Below are 21,967 nucleotides of genomic sequence, written 5' to 3'. Positions count from 1 at the left end.
ATGGTGGAGTATGCACTTTGTTACAATTACTCCTAAATAGGTTTTAAGTAAAAATATTTCTACAAGTTAAGTGTATAAGTACAATAATAAAAAAGTTATTTAACGCTACTCTTAGGTTGTTGAAACAGAAAATGTGTAAGGTTTCAAAAAAATCAATAAATCTTATATCGTTTATTGACCTGCATAGTATGTTAAGCACGTGTAGCTATTAGTAAATTTTGAAGATCTTATTTAATCTGTCAAATATGGAAAACAAAAAACTTGTTGGGAAACTTTTGTGGAAATCTATATTCATGCTTCAACATATGTAATTTGAAATAACTATATCATTTGAAAGACTGCATATGTTGAAGTAAATAGTTCTTTTACTAGTAAATAGTTCTTTTGAACTAGACATGGTCAGCAATTTCAGTTATACTACATAGATCTTAAATAACACATAGATACATCGTTTATCATAAAAAGATCGTGATAATGCAAAATTGAGAATCTAACTATAGTTTTAAAGTAAGGAAGTCCATTTTAAACAAAAAAATTATATATTTTACATAAGGAGAGACTGTATTCTAAAAATAGTACTAGTTAATACTTACAATACATTCGAAATGATGATACTCACTATCATCTCTTTTTAATTTCTCGGAGTTAGAGCAAACGTGCACTTTTTAATGTCTCTCAGATAAAACTGTTCAAGTCTGACCATAAAACTTATTAAGTAAGATGATCATCATCGTAATGAAGCTTAGATCTAGACGGTTGGACTTATTTACACTACATAAAATGCATCTAGAAAACATTAATATTTTACTACAAAAATGCAAAATGCAATATAATTTGATTTTTTTTGGACGTTTCTGAAATTGTAAATATTAACTCTACGTCAAGAATTTTTAATGGCTCCTATAATCACTTGACTGTTTTTCTTATGCAGTACACACTCACTTTTTCTATTCATATGTTTCAAGTATTTTTACAACTGTTGATAACCCATTTCTCCTTTTAGGCTTAAGCTATATGCTTTACGTATCTGACAGATTTAAAGAAACTATTTTATGGGACTTAAACTACGAAAAAATGAGGAAAATAAGTTGAAAAATATATCTGGAGTTTCAAACGTTGGAAACCAAAGAAAATGTAAAATCATTTTTTTTTGCTTAATAACTCGAATAACCTACGAATATACGTCAAAGTAACATATAATGTAGTAATTCATGATGGAAAATGTCATAAAACAGTTTTAATGTTCAAGAAACGATATACATAACACGCAACACGTTAAATTGAGGGTATAAATGGAAATGTTCAAACACCTTTACCTATTTGCTTATGATTTTGAAATAAAAATATTTTTATTATGAACTGTGTACTCCAGTACAACTAGACTAAAAGTATCAGCATTTGAAACATAACGTCTATTAGTTGTGTGCATAAATGATCGAAAAAAGGGAGCAATCCGAATTTTTTGCTAGTAGTGCTTTATTAACCAGTACTTCTTATGTGAAATCTCCAAAAATTCACATTTATTCAGCGATACTCTTCCTCTTACCAGTAATATAAATACAAAAAAATATTTCTTGTACCTCTAGTGCATTAAAACAACTAAAAACTAGTGGACAGTGCGTGCTTGTGTACCCAAATATGATGAAATCAGGTGCTGCTTGAAGTGCTTAAACCGGAAATGAACGATTAGAAAAGGATATACTAGCAGAAAAGATATCGTAAAAAAAGGGCCTTGAAAACGCACCACAGCATCGAGCACAGTTACTATGATAGCGATAACGTAGTGATGGACAATATCCGAAAGCGACATATAAAAATGTAAACAATATAAAAAGAAAAAAAAACATTTGTAGAAAAAAATTAATCAGATCAGTCACGTAAAAAATACCGAGTAAGCATAAGGTTTAAGAGGGTAAAATAAACATAAAAAAAAGATAGAGTAGAAAAGTAACTTAAGGAGGACGAAAGAGCGAAGCAAATAAAAATATTGCAACAGTAATTGGTAAGAACGTCAACAGAAGTATCAATGATACAAGAATTATTAAAAAGTGCGAACATAAACAAGTGATAAAACAGCAGTGCAAAAACTAAAAACTATGTAACAAACAGGAGCTACAATATGTTACATGAAGGAATAAAAGAAAAGAAATATATTCGTAAAGGAAATAAGCATGGTCAGTAGGAAAAATGTGGATAAATAAAATAAATTTTTAAATGATAAATCGAGGGTATAAGTGCATATAACTTAACTCAGAAGTAGAGTAAATAGAAGTCACTAGGAAACACGGTGAATTCAACGGAAAAAAGGGAGCTATAACTATAGCCAAATAAAAACTATATCAACATGGATAAAAAATATCATAAGGCTGATTATCATGTGGGTTAAGGAAGAGAAAATAGAAAAGTATTTTGGAAGATCGATCTCAATCGAAGAACGATCGGTGAAAAGTGATGGATGTTTAAAGGCAAGCTAGTAAACAGGTTAATTGCTTTATAGAATCAATAAGATGTATATCCACATTTGTGGGGCATTATTTAGTTTCTTATTATTATTTATGTTATAAAATCAATTACATCTTATTTCACAATGACCTCTTTCTGCGGTGCGCTGTGTTTAGTGGAGAAACGTGTAACACATGCTTTGCTAATCTTAATCGGAAGTTTATCAAGGAGGAGATAATTTTTAATACCACGTGCATCCATAAATATGGGAGAAGAATGGAATTAAAGAATGCTTTTTATGTTACCACTGAACGAATATGGGGATTTGGAAAAGTTTGAAAAGTGGAAGGTATGTGCAAACAGTTTCTTGTTATTGCACGTATTTCAAGCCAGAGCTGTCTCGTATTGCACAAATACATTTTACATGTAAATATGTTTTTTATTTTCCAAAAAAGCATATAAGAGCAAATAATTATGAGGATTGGTGGGAGAAGCGTGCAGGGAGGCTAAGCCTTATTAGTACACATGCATATTACATATAAAATGTGTGTTTGTGTGCATACACGCATGCATGTATGTATGTATGTATGTATCCTTTTTTGCAAATGGTGGAGAAGATTTAGTTTTAATTATTAATGTTAGATTAAAAATCTTCGTTTTGTCTCTGCACACAACATTCTTTAAATTTATTAATAAAGTATCAATCTCCTTTGATGTATAAATGTTTAAATGCAGCACAGTTTCAAAGTATTGATTAAATTAAAGTATCAGTTGATAGAATTGCAAAATTATAAGTCTAAGTAAAGAAGCGTTTAAATGATTAAAGAGTCAGTTTAAATGAGTCACTGACATTATTAAAGTATCACGATAATTTTGTTTGGCTAAGAAAAAAATAATTATGCACTCCTAACCGTTTAATTACTTTAAACTGAAAAATTTACATGGTGTACTTACAGTGAAGATTTCGAAAGAGAAATGCTTGTTTACTCCTCAACATGAAAGTAAATAAACTCTAGACTCTGATTTTTTTTGCAAAAATGAAATAGAAGATGTTATTGCTTTTACAATGATTTAATTACTCAATAGTTTAATTACTAAACCAAATAACAAACTTTTGAAATTATGACGGAAGACCATAGTGATGAAATATGAAAAAAAATTATATTACCTCATTAGTAGATGATGAGCCGAGAAAATTTACAAATGAAAAGTAATATATAGCACGGATGGTTTTAATAGTAATTAAGATCTTTTTTTTTAAACTGAATGTAAGTTACATTCGCAAATACGTTAGCCATGGAAAACAGAAGTTAATACTTTTCACTATCCTAACTTAATTTTCTCTCGGACTGTTTACGAAAATGTATGTAAACAAGTGTTTCTTGCAAAATACAATGCAGATTTTTGATGGGCTACCTCGAAAATCATAAATCATGTGTCACATATTTTTGAAAATTGCCGTCATAATAATCGATAAACTCTTAATTAGAACAATTTAAACAATACTGTTGTGCTACAAACTAGCAGATTTTTAACCAGTAAGTACAAAAGCTATAGAAAATATGTCACGTATATTATACTTTATCATCAAAAACGTTACATAGAAATAGAAGTATTTTTGGAATCAACCTTCACTGGAATATTTTTTGTGTCGAGTACTAAACAAGTAAAACTACAATCAAAAATAATTTTTTTAACAAAATTCTACTAAATTGGGCATTGGGACCCTGATTTTTGCGTTTTGTCCTACTTTAAGCTCGTAAGAGGCAAATAATTTTAATGCAAATTCGAGTTTTTACATCTATTTCTGCCTAGATTCTTGTGTGGCTTAGTTCGAAACAAGACCATTCGTTCGATAGTCTTAAATAAGTCCATTGCCCGGAGCCAAAAAAAATACGATTTGATCTTATGTTTTCCAGTAGATAAAAAAATTGGTCATTCCCCTTTAGAATTTTCGAAGGAATATGGGAAAAATAGTTTTGTCCAAATTAACCGTCGGCTTCATTTATTTATTTAACAATTTATAAAAAAATGCCAATTTTTCATTTACCTTTTTGCTTGTATCTTCGCTATTATTGCTCCTAAACAAATATTTTTACCACCAATCGCTTTGTCACCAAATTTCATATGAAATAGATACTTTTGCAAATAAATTATTAATTATTAATAACACGTTAAGGGCGCAAAAGTGCGAAAAAAATTTTTTTTATACCGAAAAACTTTCAAACGACATAGGAAAAAAACTATTTTGTCAATTTGAATGTAACCATGAGAAAAATTTAGATATTAAGTTGTACAACAAAAAGCTGTTTGTACAATTACAAAATAATTCTTTTTTGTTTGTTAATTAATTTTCTAAAGTAAAACTTTGAAGTGTTATTACAAACTTCACTGATGGTTTATCGATATTTCGTTTTGGTAAAAACGTTGTATTTAATATAATTAATGATAACGAAAAAAAAATTGGATTTTTGTCCATTTTGACGTTTTTTCACGGAAAATTGTATTCTGCAACTTAAACAATTGCAAATATCTCAGTCAATTTTGCACATTCTTATTTGCAACAAAGGGTGTTGTATTTGTCATAAAAAAAAAAAAAAAAATGCTTTAGTTTATTCTAAAGCTGAGATAATGTAAGGTATTAATGTTGTTTGCAATAACAGACTAACAATCAAGTTTTATATTGCGAAAACATTTTTTATCATCTTCATGTACATCTGCATCATACTGCCGGAGCACTTTATCAATTTCAATGAAAGGAAAGCTAAAAAAAATTAAGAATGTTGCATTGTAACAACCAGTGGCAGCTCAGTGCTCCCATTTGTACCCCTCTCTTGCGACTAGGTGACCGAACGGTTGCAGTGCACATGGGGGAAAACACGGCCTGCGGATGGCGTTTGAATTTAACTAAGTTGCTGTACATAATTGAATAGTAAAAACATAGCATTATACATTGAACATGCTGAATTGAAAAATTTAATACAAAAACGGATTGTAAAGAAGTAAATTTTTTTAAATTTTCGTATACGTTAAATTTCAGATTTTTTTGACACATTAAAATTTAGCTTTTTAATTAAATAATCTTTTAGGCCAATGTAAAAATTATTTTCCTACGTATCTCTCAAATCATTATGTAGATGAATAACAGAATAGAATATTAATGAATTTTTTTTTATTTTTTATCCAATCCCTTTCAAATTTTCGAGGGCTTTCGTTTCATACAATAGAATAAACACTATAAAAGTTAGATTCATGAGTAAGCTTATTTTATACACATTATAAAAAAGTTACTTACAAAAAAGTATAGTCAAATAATTAAATTAGTTAGAAAACTGAACAATCTCAAACTAGGTGTTCAAAATAGATAAGAAAATGTAGTTACCGTCATTTTGTCGATTTTAATAGAATATCATTGAATTCATACTCTAATTTGATAAAATTTAATAAAATCAAAGTTTCTTGTAGTCATTATGATTTTAAACAATGTTTTACTACACATTACCAGAAATATAACCTTCTACTTGTATTTATACATATAGATATATATATATTTTTTTTTTCATATAATAGTGCACTACGTCCTTCTCTGGGCACTCAGCACTTTGGGAACAGGGGAAGGATGGGGATGGGAAGTGTGTGGGGGATTTCGTTCCTCATTTGCCAGGATAATTAGTTCTGCGGGTGGGGAAACCACTTGGGAAAAACCCATCCCAGAACGGCCGGTGTATTGCCTAAGTTCCGAACAAATGTCTATATTGTCTATAGACGTTAGGCCTGAACTTCTGCACACCTCCCGCTCACGTTGTCGTAACGGTAAAGAGACAGTCAATCGATCTGAAAAATCACCAGCGCAAGCAAACGAAATAATAGTCGAGCGATCACCTATCCGATTACCAACGGCAGCCAATTCTGCTTGACCTTCCAGATCGACGAGACTGCAACTTTACCGCTGCGCCACAGTGTCGGTCTTCTACTTATATTTACTACACTTTCACTCTGCTTGTATATTTAACATTTTCATATCCATAGTGAGCTTTCTCGCAAATGCTGTAAGATACGACGATCTCTCTAGGGGCCCTGGCTTTCAAGTTATGCTGACGCGGTTCGAGAGTAGATCTGAATGCACGTGGCATGGGAGAAGGGTTAGAGAGTATTGGTGGTCTAATAAAAAAATTCACGAAATTCTACACTACTGTAGTCCCTGCATTTCTTCGCCCACTACAGAAGAAAAAAAATACTTTTACACTGTATACCTGCGACTTCCATTCTTCTCATTTCTTAACTAATTATCTTCTATTTTTTTTTTTCCTACTACTCTTTGTAGTAGTTCCTTTTCTTTGGCATTTTTGCATAGTATTTCCTTTATTCTACTTTTATTTTATTTTTTCCAATACCTTTAATTTGTGCCTATGATACTTTACTTCTTTCTTGCAAATTCTAAATGTTACATTTTCCTCTTCTTTTTAAAATTTTTTTCTTTCATTTTCATTTGCATTCATTTTCACCAAGTGACAAACTTCTTGTCTTTTCGTGGCATTTCTTTTTTCAGATACATTGATGTGATGTTCTCAATTTACAGATCTTCTCAATTTTAATACAAGACTATTATACAGTTAACTTAGTACACATTTGTATCATGTACTAAACAAGGGCAGCGATACTTTTGAATAGAGGAGGCTGTAAAGTGAAGTCGTAGATTGTTTAATTTTTGTTCACTATATTTCTTATTTTATCTATACTTAGTTGTTTAGACATAGTCATTATTGAAGAGTGTTAACTGCGTACTTTGTGACCGGTAAAGGTGTCAAAACACGTATTAATTAGTTATTTATGACAAAGACATCAACACCCAATGTATTTTAGTGCAACAATTTAACAGTCAGTAGTGAACTACCCCGTATCGAGAGTCATTGGTTTAATATAAATTAAAGCGCAAATTTAACCAGTCAAGTGGTAATTCAACAAATCAAGAGTTAGTTAAAAATCATAACAAGCACGCATCGACTAAAAAACTATAAACAACTAACAAGAATAAAAATTTAAAGTGATATATAATGTGCACATAGCATAAATATAATTTTTACTTGGAATTAGCTAATTATTATATATTAATAAACATTAAATTAGAGAGTAGTTTGACTAACTGTTGGTCTCATACCGGAGCCTGTATTGGGGTGTGAGACCACAACCTTCCAATATGAATGGGAAGAAAAATTTAAGGGATTTCATAAGCAACGTAACATTATATTTGAAAAAAAATATCCAATGGGGTTATTAAAATGTCAAATCCTCATTTTTTAATTAAAACGTTACAGTTATATCGAAAAGTTATAAGTTATAAGGGTCTAATAATTTATATTTATTATAAGCACGTACTTTTAAATGAGCTGTGGAAAAAAAGAACTTAACCATATCGATTTTTTGCCATGGTTTAAGTGTAAGGCACTGACTTCTGTGCAACAAGACTTAATGTGTAGGGTTGCTAAACTTCGCCTTTTCTCGAAATTCAGAGTGCGCAGAAATAAAGATTTAGCGAGAGAAAATTGTACATGACTTGATTAAATTGCTCTACATACATGTACATGCATAATATTATATTTTACTCCAAAACTATAAATAAACATCGAGCATTTATAAATTATCCAGCCTGTTAAGTGACGACTTGCGTAAATAAATAAATTTTATATTTTAATTCCGTTTTATATTATATTTATTCCCATGATAAAATTTTAAGACTCTTAAAAAAGTCGTACTTAACGAAAGTCGTCGCCTAACAACGCTGACTGTGTACTTCGTGGCTCTCGGAAGTATCAAGTGACCACTGAAGTGAGCTGCTACGCCGTCAGCAAGTACCGGCTCCATAGCAACTAAGACCAAGATATTTAAACTAAAACTTCGTGCAAGGTGCATTTCTTTGCGCGGTGTTTTAGTTACTAGCTTTCTACCACTCATCGAGTGTGGTTCCTGAATATTAGTTTAACATTTCAATCTAACTTGTTATATTGCTCGATAAACCCATAGTTATATTGCTTGACAAATTTATGGTTATTATTGTAATTTATTGCGAAGGTAAATAAAATTAAAAGAAAAAGTATACTTGACTGTGTAGAATATTTTGCCTGTTGAAATTCAATAAAGTTAATAATCGCAAAACAAGCAGAACTGAGGAATCATACAAGATTAAATAAAACAAACAAGAAAATGTATTTGGACAATTATATCTTACAAAACTTAACACACTCTCTCTCTCTTTATTTATATTTTTTGCTTTTCCTTTCTCTAATATACAAACGAACAAATAGTTGGACTATCTGCTGTCCCGCAGCCTGTGAAGGAGCGTGGGACTGTAGTCCACAATCTTTGGTTTGAAACCAAAGGCAAAATTAAATGATATTAATTATCATTTAACACAGCCTATCGTAATATAATGGTGAAATGTGCTTTTGTACTATTTATACGACAAAAACGTTGTCATAGTACATATTTTAAAAATCCTGTGGGTGTTGATTTAAGCAAAAAAAATGTATTAACTATGTACGCAGTATTAAAAAAGCAATTTAATTATCTTGCTACAAACTACCTTTTAATATGACATAAGTTTCTAGTGAAATTAAAAGAAACATTCTTTAATTAGTACTAATTAAGACAATTACAAGACAAACACAAATCATAAATTAAGAAAAAAGTTTTACTATTTTATATTGTAATCTTCGTGATTTCTTGAATGATGCCTACTGCAAAGTCTACATTAATTTGCATAATCAGAAGAGACGTAATGCAAAAATTGACCCAAAATATAAGACAAATATAAAATGACAAGTCAGAAAGTTTTTTTGAGCTATTATTTAAATATATAATGTTAGGTTTAATAAGCTTACCCTATCAAGATCAGGATGGACCAGAGCAACGTAATCATTACAAGCTACAACATTTCCTAAAGCTGACAATCGTTCTTCGACTCTATGAACTTTGACGTTATCAGGTAGAGAGTTCCTAATATGCAATAATTCGGTATCTGTGGCAGTATTTGGTATAACGAGGCCATGTTTGTTACCTAGAGTAATAATAATAATAATTATAATAATAATAATAATAATAATAATAATAATAATGAATTGTTAGTAAGTTTGTTCTAGACAAAATAACTTTCAACTTTTAACCATACAATTATTGTGTAAGACATGTAAAAAGAATTGCTATTAAATAATTATGTTTAAATATTTTAGTAGCTATTGTTTTTTTAGTGTGTTTATTCTATTTTTAAAACATATAAAACGCCTTGCAACGAAATTAATCATCGGCCAGGTTTCCCATGAACTTGCAATTAACATTTGAAATTCTATGGGAGAAATTGTACTAAAAACTTCCCAAGTTAGTTATCAAACGAAGTTTTTTTAAAATTGCAATTATCATTTCATTTTTTAAATTGTGCGTAAGAATAGTTATCATTTAAGAGTTATTTTTAACAAATGTACATGGATAATAAACAACCAATTCAAGTGCAAATTGTCGTTGATATAAATGAACATTACGTAAAATTTACTCAAAGATTTTATTCAAAGTAAATAATGAGAAGTTATTAATTTTTTATAAAACGTAAAATGTCACATTCATGGGTCAACAAAAGGTTATGGGTCCATATAAAGTGTTATAAATAATTTTGCGATTTAGATGTTTCTAAAAAGGTAAGAGACACTTTTCCAATATTTGGTATATTCAATAAGACTAAAAAAGATGACGTCCTGACTAAAGTTTCGTAACTTTTTTTCCATCCTAATCCTTAAGGACCGAATGTAAGATTTCTACATTTATTTTTTTTACTTTTCGTTATTTGTTTGAAGAGTTTTCGTTTATTATGAAGAGCAACTTAAATAATTTCAGTCAATCGGAGATACTTAATGAAGATGTGTCCTCCAAATAGTGACTGTTAAAAAATTCAACAAAAAGTAGTCTGATGCTTCTAAGAAAAAACCACTTAAACGTAATTTTTTAAGACAGTTGTCGATTATCGTAAATCGATTATTACAAATATTTCAAGTGCCATTGACAGTTTTTTGTCAAGATCTTAAGAAATCAAGTTTCGATTTTAAGTATCCATGCAATTACATTACAGAAAGCGTATTACAATTTTTTCCGCTGAAAACTCTTTTATGTAACTTTTTGTAGATCATGAGCATTTGGCATTTTGTTTCACGGCTGTGACAATAGATGAGTGGTTATTAAGCCATAAACTTTGGCCCCTTGTATGAAAAACACTACAGCAATCGTTTAATATTATAGAAAATTATGTTCTGAATGATTTGTCACACTACCGTTAACTATGGAAAAATTGTTCTATCGCTAAAGGACTTAATGCAATATAAAATTTCTGAAGCGGAATATTTTAAGAAAATTTTAATCTGAATAGTAAGAAAAAGAAACACTGTCTAAAAATAAAAGTTGATGTTTACGCAACGTTTTGTAATTAATCTGCTTTACACTTGTTTTTATTTTTTATCTTATTTTTTGAACCATTAAATATACTGTAACTTTAATGAAGCTATTATTTAATTTTAGTACGTTAAACTATTATATGCCAGATGGGTCGTGGGAGGCTGTATCCTGCACTGGATAGAGGCTAGAACTTGGAGGGTAAAGGCACAGAAAATAAAAATAAACGCGGATGCATAAAATATAGCTTGACTTAAACTATTTTGAATCAGCTTAATTTCTTTAGAATATAGATTTTTAAAAAGAAAGAAAATGAAGAGCTCAGCTCGGAGCGGCTGGCTCTCGTACTCATCGTAGCGTAGACCGTGCTGCTTCTACGCGGAGCACAGAGTTAAGACCTACACTCTCTGTAGACAAACGGTATACACGCGTGGAGCACTCAGCTCAAACCGTTTCTGACACACACACACACACACGCGCGCGAGCGCGCAGGCGCACACACACACGCACGCACGTACACACATCATAGAGTGTCTGATGTCATACATGTTACAAAAATAAAATTAACTCAGCAACTTAACTTTAAGCCTCCTCTCCTAATTTTTAAGAATGTTGCAAGCCTACCTTTAAGGGCTCAATGTGTAATAACAAAATTGTTAGTTGTTCTCTGCAAGCCCCTATGCATGCTATCTCGCAGTCCCCTAAGAACCACTATGTAGGACACTACGAATAGAGAATAGAGATAAACAAACAAATTTAATATGATTTATAAAATACAAAAGTAAAGAGACAAACGTAAATTCAAACTCCAAATAAACATATTAAGTCAACATATTAGAAATTATCTTTACAGCATAGGTACATAGAAAAAAACAAATACAAAAAAATTTAAAGTTAAAAAAAAAAACATGCACAAAACAAACTAAGACATTGATGGAGAATAAAGTGACAGCGAAATTCATGACGCACGTGTAGCAAAATTAAATATAAAGTAAAAAAATGATGAAATGGCAAAACACAAAATAATGCCAGAAAAATTAAATTGGGTGCTATTGTTCGATCCTCTAGAATAACCAACAAAATTAATCTTCATGGCCTACCTAGCTTTTTATTTTAGTTTTATCATTTTTTCTGCAGGATGTGGTGTGATAATATCTTTTAGAAATAATTCATGCCTTTTATTCTATTATGTAAGACATGCTAGACTTAAAAAAAATCTTAACATTAATTTTATCAAAATATTGTCACGTACAGTATAGCACATACTGCGTGGGATGGAACACGGCTTGTTAGTAAAAAAAAGACAAGTGGGGGAAGAAAGAGCATAAAAAGGCTCGCAGCAGTGGCCAAGGCGCATTAGAACGCGGAGGCTAGATGTAAGCTGGTTGTAATAAGTACCTCAGGACCACCAAGCGCCTTCTTTTCAGAAAATATAACAATAAAGTGATCAACTCCGTTTAACTGTCTTGTTGTTATGAAGCACCCCGAGCCATTGAAACCCAATGTAACAGTTTTGGTGCTAGGTGTGGGGTAGGCTTCGTAACAAAAGTAAATTTTTTTTCTTTTCTTTTTAGTCAGGACATTTTGGAGTTTTTGGGTTACTATCGGAAAGCACACAATTGGTGAGTAAGCAAGGACAAGGATTAACAGCCACTCACAAAAGGACCGACCATAAAGATGTTGACTAGCGTTATACTGACGCTTATCATTTTGTCCCTTGTCTTTAAGTAAGTTATGTTTTTTTATCTTACCCAAACACATACTTATTGTCCTTTAGGGTTGTTTAACGAAGGAACGACATACAAAAAGAAAAGTAATAAATACACTGAATACCGCAAGTTACGCTTGCTTTGGTAGCCAACGAAATAAAAACATATATATAAAAAAATAAAAAAATAAAAAAATTAAAAACGAAACAGCAGAAATGGAAGAGTTAGGAACTAAATCAGAAAAATTATAATTAAAGAAGAATAAGATTAAAGAAAATGTGGGCATGGAAACAAAACGTGATTAAGTAAATATGAAAGGGCTAGGCAGAACGAGCTGGTGAAAAAAATGTACCAAGAGGCTAGAGCACCCGGAGCCATCAGATTCCTATGTAACAATATATCACACATACGGAGAATTAAAGTTTTCTAGTAAACTCCACGAAAATCTCTTTTCATATTATGCTCTGTAATGTTTACTAAGGCTTTAAACTTTTTTCTTAAGTACCATACTTGCTTTCGTTGTTTGACGATGTTGGGATAAGTACAATGAAAAATTTGAACTAATTTTTGTTAAACTACACTTGAAACTCAACACTAAATGATTCCTTTAAAAAAAAATTGTTTCAATACTCAATAAATAGAAGTATAAATAAAATAGCCTACAAATTGTAACCATAATAAAGTTTTTTAAGAGTAAGTTACGTATTTGAAATTACATCGTGACACTTCATTATCACTGTAGTATGTTTATTGTTTTCAATGATTGCGACAAAGTGGACACTGGTTTGACTAAAAAAAATTAATATTTAACCTACGATTCTCGTAAAAAAAATGTCCATACACATAAAAAATCACATTAAACGCTACTAAGAAAACGAGAAGCTTATGCGTTAATAATACAGGCAGCTGTAAATTTGGAATTCAGTTTATATAGGAAGTCCTTGTAGCAGTAAATTTTAATCATATTTTTTCAACAGCTAGAGCTACGGCTAACAAAAACAATTTATTTCCTAAAATTAGAAAACAAAAAGATTCATTGATGGATTATTAGTCAAAAATTGAAGTTGTATAATCTAAAAAGTGAAAAATTGATACTTTTACGCATTGTTTCCACTATGTCACAGTGAAATAATCTGGGTTTTTTTCTCAAAATCGTTAATTTTAAGAACTGAGTAAAGTAGGACTACAAAACTTTGTAGAAATTGAAACTTTATAAATTAAATAATAAAAGTCTTAAGTACTTAAAAAAAATATGGGAATATGTCTTTCATAGTTCTAGACCGTCAAGTTTTCATACGGAAATATTACTTTGTTAACAAAAAATTGTAAGTTTAAAAAATAAAGCTTCAACTAGCTTCATCTTCAATAGTTTTATGAAAGTTGCCGTTGGAGAGCATGATCGCAAAGTAGCCAAATTCCTTTGTCAATACCTATATTTTACAACAATCCTATGAGTGTCGCCCATTTTTTTTTCTCAGACCATCAAAATTGTGTCCGAAAAATGTGCTTTTTTTAAAGGTATTACTTTTTGCAAGGTGCCGAAAACAAGAGACTGTAGGATCATGCGGTTTTTACAGGTAAGTAGTTGGTAATTTTGGACAAATTTAAAAAAAAAACTCATTTTACCATAAATAAAAAAACAAGATAATTAAAAAAAAAAATAAATTTACCATTTCCTCCTTTACAAATACTAATACTTCAAATCATAGGTAAACAAAAGTTGATCAACACACTTGAAACTTTGCGCAAAAGTAAAAGAATGTATCATCGTTATTTTTCTTTCCGCTTTCGCCTTTTTTTGTGTAAGATAGCGCAAAAATGTAACTATAACTTTATGGTTCAATTATTAAATTATTTAAACATTTAAATGTTACAAACTGTTACAGTGAAGCCGAGCACTTCAAGAACGCAAAGATTTGTTTTAATAGTAAAAAATTACGAAGGAAATGAAACTTTCAATGGTTTTAACGGTTCTAAAATAGCATATACTTAATAGTGTATATGTAAGGTAATAGCAGTAAGAGAAACTGAAGGCAAAGTAAATGTTGGCTCTTTGCACGCGTTCAGACGTATCTGTTTGGTAATATTATTAGTGGAGGAATAACTTCAGTAAACTATATAAAGGCAATCTTAATCAGAACCAGAATTATTCACAATATGTACATTGGCTATTACTTACAGTAACTTAAGCGGTGTATCATATGGGTTAACTGTAACAAGGGAGAACCAAAAACTTCATTATAGGTAGGGTGGAATAGTGTACCACACAATAGTTAAGGGATACGTAGTGATTTTATGAAAACCTATTTGAGTGGCTACCCGATAACTAAACAATTTAACCAAAAATCTCTGTTTTTGGGCCTATTTTCATACATAACTTAGAAATAAAGACTGTACGAAAAAGATGTTACGTAACTATTTTTGTTCCTTGTCAAATTTCCTACAACATAAGGTTCTTTAAATCATAAAATTTTAACTGATTTTTTTTTGCAAATTGACAAATATTTTATAAAAGTACACTGCGACTTTAACGCGCAAATAATTCATTAATATTATGAATCTAAAATATCATAGCATAAGGTATGCAGAATATATTTAACACTTTTTCACAATAGACAGTATAGTTTTTATACATTGCAATTTGCAAGTGAGGATTTCAAAGAAATTAACTTTCATACTAGCGCTACGTACTGAACTCGACATTTGTCCTGATTTATTACATATAATCTGAGACTTTAACTATAATAAGCAAGCCAAAAGAATTTTTTTTAATTTTTTGAACACTTTTGAAATTTTTTTTCAAAAATGCCTTAGTTGTATAATCAAAGAACTGGGTCATTATCAATAATTTTAAACTAAATTTAATACACAAGTAAAGGGATATGAAACAAAGATTTTAAGACATAGTGAGCCTAAAGTGTATTTATATAACTGAAATTAAAGATGTTCATAAGTATTTGACGATCATTGCTGGTATACTAAAGAAAAGAATCGTTCGTTTTTAAGGTAAAGTACCCAGTAGTTAGACAGAAATAAAAATAGCACCAGTAGTTTGACAGTCCAATATAATTAACATTTTCGAATAAAAGACGTTTTTAAATAGAAAAAAAAAATTTATTTATAATCCATCAATGCATAATAATGTCTGATAAAAAAAAGATTGATTGCTGTCCAAAAATAGATCCCTTTAATAATATAGGAGTGTTCCTAAACTCAGTACTTGGACACGGAAAAAATTGCTGAAAATTATAATTTATAGTTAGGCATAAAACGTTCAAGTTATTTTCTAACTAAAGTTACCTTGCAAAATGTATATTATTATAATTTTTTTTAGTTTATCAGAGTTAAACACATCAAAAAATATAAATAACTCTGTCCAAGAATAGCTTCTATTCGACAACATGAGATTTTTCCTATACCTGGTACTTTGACAGTAAAAAACACTTAAAATTATTGATTATTACTGAATATAGCATGTTAATGTTACTGTTGAAAACTAAAATAAAGTTGAATGGTGACCGGAAACTATACCATGTAGTGAAAAAGATAATAATCATTGAGTAGTTGAGAAATGTAAGAAAGCATTTTGAAATTAGGTCCCTAACCTCCTTTTTATTTATTTAACATGAGGTATCCAACTACTAGTCCCAAGTCTCATTTTGGTCCCAGTACCTGGACACTGGTGTCCAGATACTGGGTCTTGATGATTTTTCTTTGATATTAATTTTTTCTTTGTTTGTTAACCTAATTTTTTTTTTCTTCTAATAAATAAAAAAAAATTTTAAATAATTAATGCAATGTTTTTTTGAACCCCATTTTTTGTTAGTTTTTTATAAATCAGCAAAGAAAATTTCGACGGTCAAAAGTGTTGAACTACTGGGTACTTTACTACAAATGACATGGCAGAAAATAAAAAATAATTTCACAGCTTTTACTGTACAAGTTTATGCATTTTTCTTTTAGTGGTGGTAGCAAAATTAAGAACGACTAATAGCAATCATAACAATGTAAAGAACTTTATTCAATAACAATTGTTTTGACAAATTTACAAAAACCTTATAAATCTCTGCAAAATTTTGTTTTTTTCTTGTTATTTGGTACATTTTAAGACAAAAATATAGTAATTTTTTCCAAGTACACATGAAATCTCAGTTTGAGTTAAGCTTTTATACTTACGCCGGCCATTTACGGGAGGGTTGAGTAGGTTTCCCTATTATTACAAAAATATACAAGAACTTTTTTTAAGGATTATGTATTATACTAGTTAAATAAAATAAGTAATTACATAATGCATACCATGTAAAATATTCAATTTGTCCACCAAATGCTACAACAAAGGCATATTTTAACGTTGGTACATATATATATATAGTCAAGTCAGTGCGAAAAAAATTTTTTTTTGAGGCAATATAAAAAGAAAGCCTATTTAAAACCCCTAGCAAGAAAGAGTCTTCATAAATTTTTGAGTAAGCTTTAGAGTGTAGTCTATTTTTAGCGCCATGATAAATTTTCACTTTAGAGATGCGGTAAACAAAAATACGTAAAAAATCTGAAATTTCCCGTATAATTCAAAAAAACTAAAATACAAACAACTGTTCATTACGGATCGATCCTTGCAAATCTGATGTTAATAAATTAAAAAATAAATTTGTAATTCGAAAAAAAAATTTTTCACGAAACTTAGGAAAAAGCAGCTCTTATCTGAATAAAACATGACGTTTTCGAGAAATCAAAAAATTTTTTGAAGTTTTTAAAAAAATTGAAATTTTTGAAAAAATCATGTTTTTTTAAAAGCTTCATACCTTAAAGACGCTTGTATTTTTATACTCCTTTTTAAGCTTAAAATGTTCTTGAAATATCGTAGTTATGTTTATTATTGCGCGTTTTTTAAATTAAACAGTAATTTTCAAAAAATCGGTTGAAAAATCGGGTATTTCTTAAAAAATCTAAAAAATGATTTTTTTCGAAATTTTATTTTATTTATTTTTTTTTTTTGACAACAGTATTAAATAGCTAGGATTTTTCAAATAAATTTACAAAAATAAAATTTTTATGCACGACCCTTTAGAGCCGAAATGAATTTTTTTTTTTTTTTTTGCAAAAAATCTAGTGCCCTTAACTTTGCATATTAGGGGTTGGAATTTTCGGAGTTTTTAGTTTAATACATGTCCTTTTTTATAAAAAAATACTAGTAGAACATATTCGCTCCCTTTTATTCAAAACTTAATGGCAAGCGAACCATACTTGGGGCCCACTTCTTTGCTGGCAGTACCAATAAGTGATTGGGGGGGGGGGAGAGAAGGGGCATCGGGGTCCTCGGAAATTACACTTTTTGCTTCTGCTCCTTCTTTAACTGTGCAGTGTGAAGAGCACATGGTCAGCAAAAGTGTTAGTGTTTTGACTTCATTATTGTGTTTTTTTTAACGATTGTTGTTTTATTTCGAAACAAACGTACGTTGTAACACTGTTTTTTGCTGCTACGATAACATTTATTATTTGCGGGTGCTTTATTTGTCATATTAAAACTAATACGTCTTCTGCATGAGCTTACCATTAAAAAATGTATTTTTCCTAAGCATGTGTCGACTTTTCATCGCATTACTCGTTGGGGGTAAAGTGTAGTACAATTTTATATCCTTTAGTAGTGTGTGACACGTTTGACTGTGATATTTGTGGTTTCCTGCAATTACATATAGCTCTTCTTATCATAGTTTGCTTAAAAAAATGTCAGACAAGAGTAAAGAGGTGGAGGAGCTGGATCAGGCAGCAAACTCGGAGCAGGGGACGATGGCAGACCTAGAGCACCTGGAGTTAGGCGAGGCAGGCAAGCCAGCGCAGGCAGTGCATACATGCCTAATTTGCGATTAATCTATGGAAGCTGAGCCGATAATTACGGTGAAGTAAAAGGTACTGAATAAGCTGATTGATTCCAGTAAAAAGCGGAAGGACAAAAAGTTCTATAACTTCGGACGGTTCACGTCTCTGATGCGGCATAAAAATTGTCAGGTACTGTACAATAGCGATAGGGGTATTAAAACGGCTCAGAACCTTTTAGATAATAAAAAAGCTAGTGATGTAGACCAATGTAGATGATAATGATGATGATGACGATGATGATGATTATGATGATGATAATGATGATCAGATAGAAAGCGAAGCCTACTTTTCCGAACTCATTTCATACAGCGAAGACCGCACCAGCGTTGAGGGGGGGGGGGGCGTGCGAAAACTGCTCATCAATTAAGTACCGTACACTTTAAAATTAACTGACAATTTTTTATAAGTAATATGTTAAATAAATGTTTATTTTTTACAAAAAAAAGCAATGGTTAACAATTATTATTTACCCAACGATTCTTTAAAATTTTATTCAAACCATTGCTTCACAACACATCATAACTCTCAAGAGACAATCATTTCAAGGCTCCATGTGCAGTTCAAGCTACGACACGGTACGTATGGTAAAAGCATATTTTTACACATCTACGTGCGTGAACATCATCCTCAAACGGTCCCTCTGCTCCCACACACCAGTACTGCCAGCGATGGAAAAGACCCCAAGTATGCTTCACTTGCCATTGAGTTTCCAAATAATAGAAAGCAAATATGTTCTACTAATATTTTTTTTATAAAAAGTACGCATATTAAACTAAAAATTTCGGCCCTTAATGTGCAAAGTTAAGGGCACTAGATATTTTCCAAAAAAAAAAAAAAAGTTCATTTCGGCTCTAAAGGGTCGTGCATAACAATTTTATTTTTGTTAATTAATAAAAAATGCTAGCTATTTAATACTGTTCCGATAAAAAAACTTTTTTAGAAGAAAAATCGTTTTTTAGATTTTTTGAAAAATACCCAATTTTTCAACCGATTTTTTTAGAATTGCTGATCAATTCAAAAAGCACGCAATAATAAATAGCACAACTACAATATATTGAAAAAATTTTAAGCTCAAAAAGGAGCATAAAAATGCAACCTTCTATGAGATATGGAGCTTTTACAAAAACATGATTTTTTCGAAAAATTTAATTTTTTCGAATAGTTAAAAATTTTTTTTAATTTTTCGAAAACGTGGTTTTTAAGTCAGTTAAAAGCTTCTTTTTCCTCAAGTTTTATGAAAAAAAATAGTTTTTTTGCAAAGATATGGGCTTTTTACGTTAACACTTTTTTTTTGGTTTTTTGCGAATTACAAACAATTTTTTAAATTTAATAACATTAGATTTGCACGGATCGATTCATAATCTATAGTTCTACAACTTTTGTTTAAAACTTTTTTTAATTTGACAAGCCTGAAGAAAGTAAAGTGGAAAAAACCATATTTGGCACACTTTGGGCCCCATTTACTGTGGGTTATGAGTGCACCAATTGTTTGTATTTTAGTTTTTTCGAATTCTATGGGAAATTTTAGATTTTTTACGTATTTTTGTGTACTGTATCTCTTCCGAAGGGTCAAAATCTGTAAGACAGACTGCACTTTTAGCCCTTTTAAACTCTGGAGTAAATCTTTTCAGAAAATAGTTTATAACTTGATTTTAAGTTGGTAACACACACAAAATAACGAAAAATCTCATATTTATTGTAAAGTGTTTATATACAATTCCACAGACATCTTTTACATCCTCAGTATAGGGTCTCCTTCAATGATTACAGTTCACTATGATGTATACCTAGTATGTGCACCGATCTTAACGCACTTTTACTTTTCACATGTTTGCGCTGCGCTTGTATGACTTTTGCGAAAAAATTTTCTGATTTTTTGGTTGTTATGTAATTAAATTAAGAACATGACTCTTATTGTAACTAAGTTGAGTTGTAATATGTGGAAAAGATTCTAGGCTCCATGGGTGTCCCTATTACGTGTTGTCTTGGTGCCTACGTGGTATGTCAATATATTTATGAATATTTGTATATACAAATTGATTGTTTTATTTTTTTTAAGCGTTTACTAAATTTTTATACCATTGTAATTTTAGACCCCTAATCCAAAGAGACTGTCAGTAGGACACCGAAATGTTGATTTATGTAAATAAATAGTTATGCTTTTTAATACCAAGTTGCAGTTCTCAAAATTATCATTCACCAGATATTTAAAACGCGCGTTAGATCTTAAATTTATTGGTCCGTGAAGTTTCAGTAATTGAAAATAAGTGTATTAACTAAGAAGCTTATCGGGTAAATAATATACGTATGCGTCATTTTACAAGAACCGTCATATTTGAAGGACCTGAATAGACAAATACTTAAAATGGATTTTGAATGTTACAATTTCTTTTTGCATTGTCTGTGATCATAATAAGCTAAAATATTTTGGACCTTGCTTGATCTGCACAAAAAAATTTTTTGATGTTTTTTTGTTTTATTGTTAAAAAATAAGAGAGTTACGAGTTCTTTAAAAATATTATTATAATCGTAAGAACGTCACTGTCAATGATAATATGACTTTGATCTAACATTTTTATTATGTACTTACTATTTAAATCTGTACAACTCACTATACGAGTTTATTATTCAACATTGATCAAAAATACTATGCGTGTTATCGTTACGGGACAGTGTTACAGGTTCTTAGCCTCAACAGAAGTGCTACGGCCTCTTATAAACTTGTTAAAATATTGATATTATGAAACACAGAGTCTTTTCAGACGCACTAGCTAGAGAGAGTCTTTTGAAACTTGAAAACAAGAGAGAGCTTTTCCAAATTTTCGATCAACCAAGAGCCTTTTCAAAATCAAAGGCAAGAAAGAGTCTTTCCACGATTCCAAGCAAGCGAGAGTCTTTTCAGACTCGAAGATAAAAAAAAACTTTTTCAGATTCCTGAGCAAGAGAGAGTCTGTTTAAACTCGAGGGCAAAAAAGAATATTTTCAAATTTTATTTTTTTCTCCATTTCAAGTTGGTAGCATACGTAATATATAGGCATATACATGTCTGTACTTTCACTTGATAGTGTGAACAATGCAGATTGCGGCAACAATTTTTCTTTCAATTTGTTTTATTAGATTTTCTGATTATATAAATTTAGTAACTATTCATTCGTCAAGCTTTGTTTATTGAAATATTTCTTTCGAAGGCGACCAAGCACCAGTAATGAGAAACCCCAATGTTTTTTGGTATTATTAATGAATAAAATGGGCGCTCAAGCGAGCAAGCATCGGCGATAAGAAACCCGATTGTGTTTTGGTACTAATTATTAATAAATTTATTATTCAGGCAATCCAGCATCGGCGACTAAAAATCCCACTGTTTTTTAGTATTGTTTATTAATACATTTCTTTCTCAGGCAAACAAGCATAAAAAATTATAAATCCAAGTGATTCTAAGTATTGTTTATTAATAAAATGGTAGCTAAGGTAAACAAGTATTGGTGATTAGAAACCCTCATGTACTTAAT

At 30.4% G+C, this 21,967-nt stretch overlaps 1 protein-coding gene across 2 annotated transcripts in view; it reads right to left on the bottom strand.

The window, feature by feature from the left end:
- Nucleotides 1–21,967, bottom strand: part of eIF6 (eukaryotic translation initiation factor 6) — a 221,775-nt gene that overhangs the window by 109,628 nt on the left and 90,180 nt on the right. For both annotated transcript variants that reach the window (XM_089595814.1, XM_089595815.1), the window contains exon 3: nucleotides 9,321–9,496. In XM_089595814.1, coding sequence (XP_089451940.1) covers nucleotides 9,321–9,496 — 176 coding nt within the window. The remainder of the gene's footprint in view (nucleotides 1–9,320; nucleotides 9,497–21,967) is intronic.

Source organism: Copidosoma floridanum, unplaced genomic scaffold (assembly GCF_036245765.1).
Source record: "Copidosoma floridanum isolate Cflo_tuat_1 unplaced genomic scaffold, Cflo_Japanese_pri ptg000028l, whole genome shotgun sequence".
NCBI classification, from domain to species: Eukaryota; Metazoa; Arthropoda; class Insecta; order Hymenoptera; family Encyrtidae; genus Copidosoma; species Copidosoma floridanum.
Note: the sequence above shows the minus strand (reverse complement) of the source record. Positions and strands in the feature narration are given on the sequence as shown.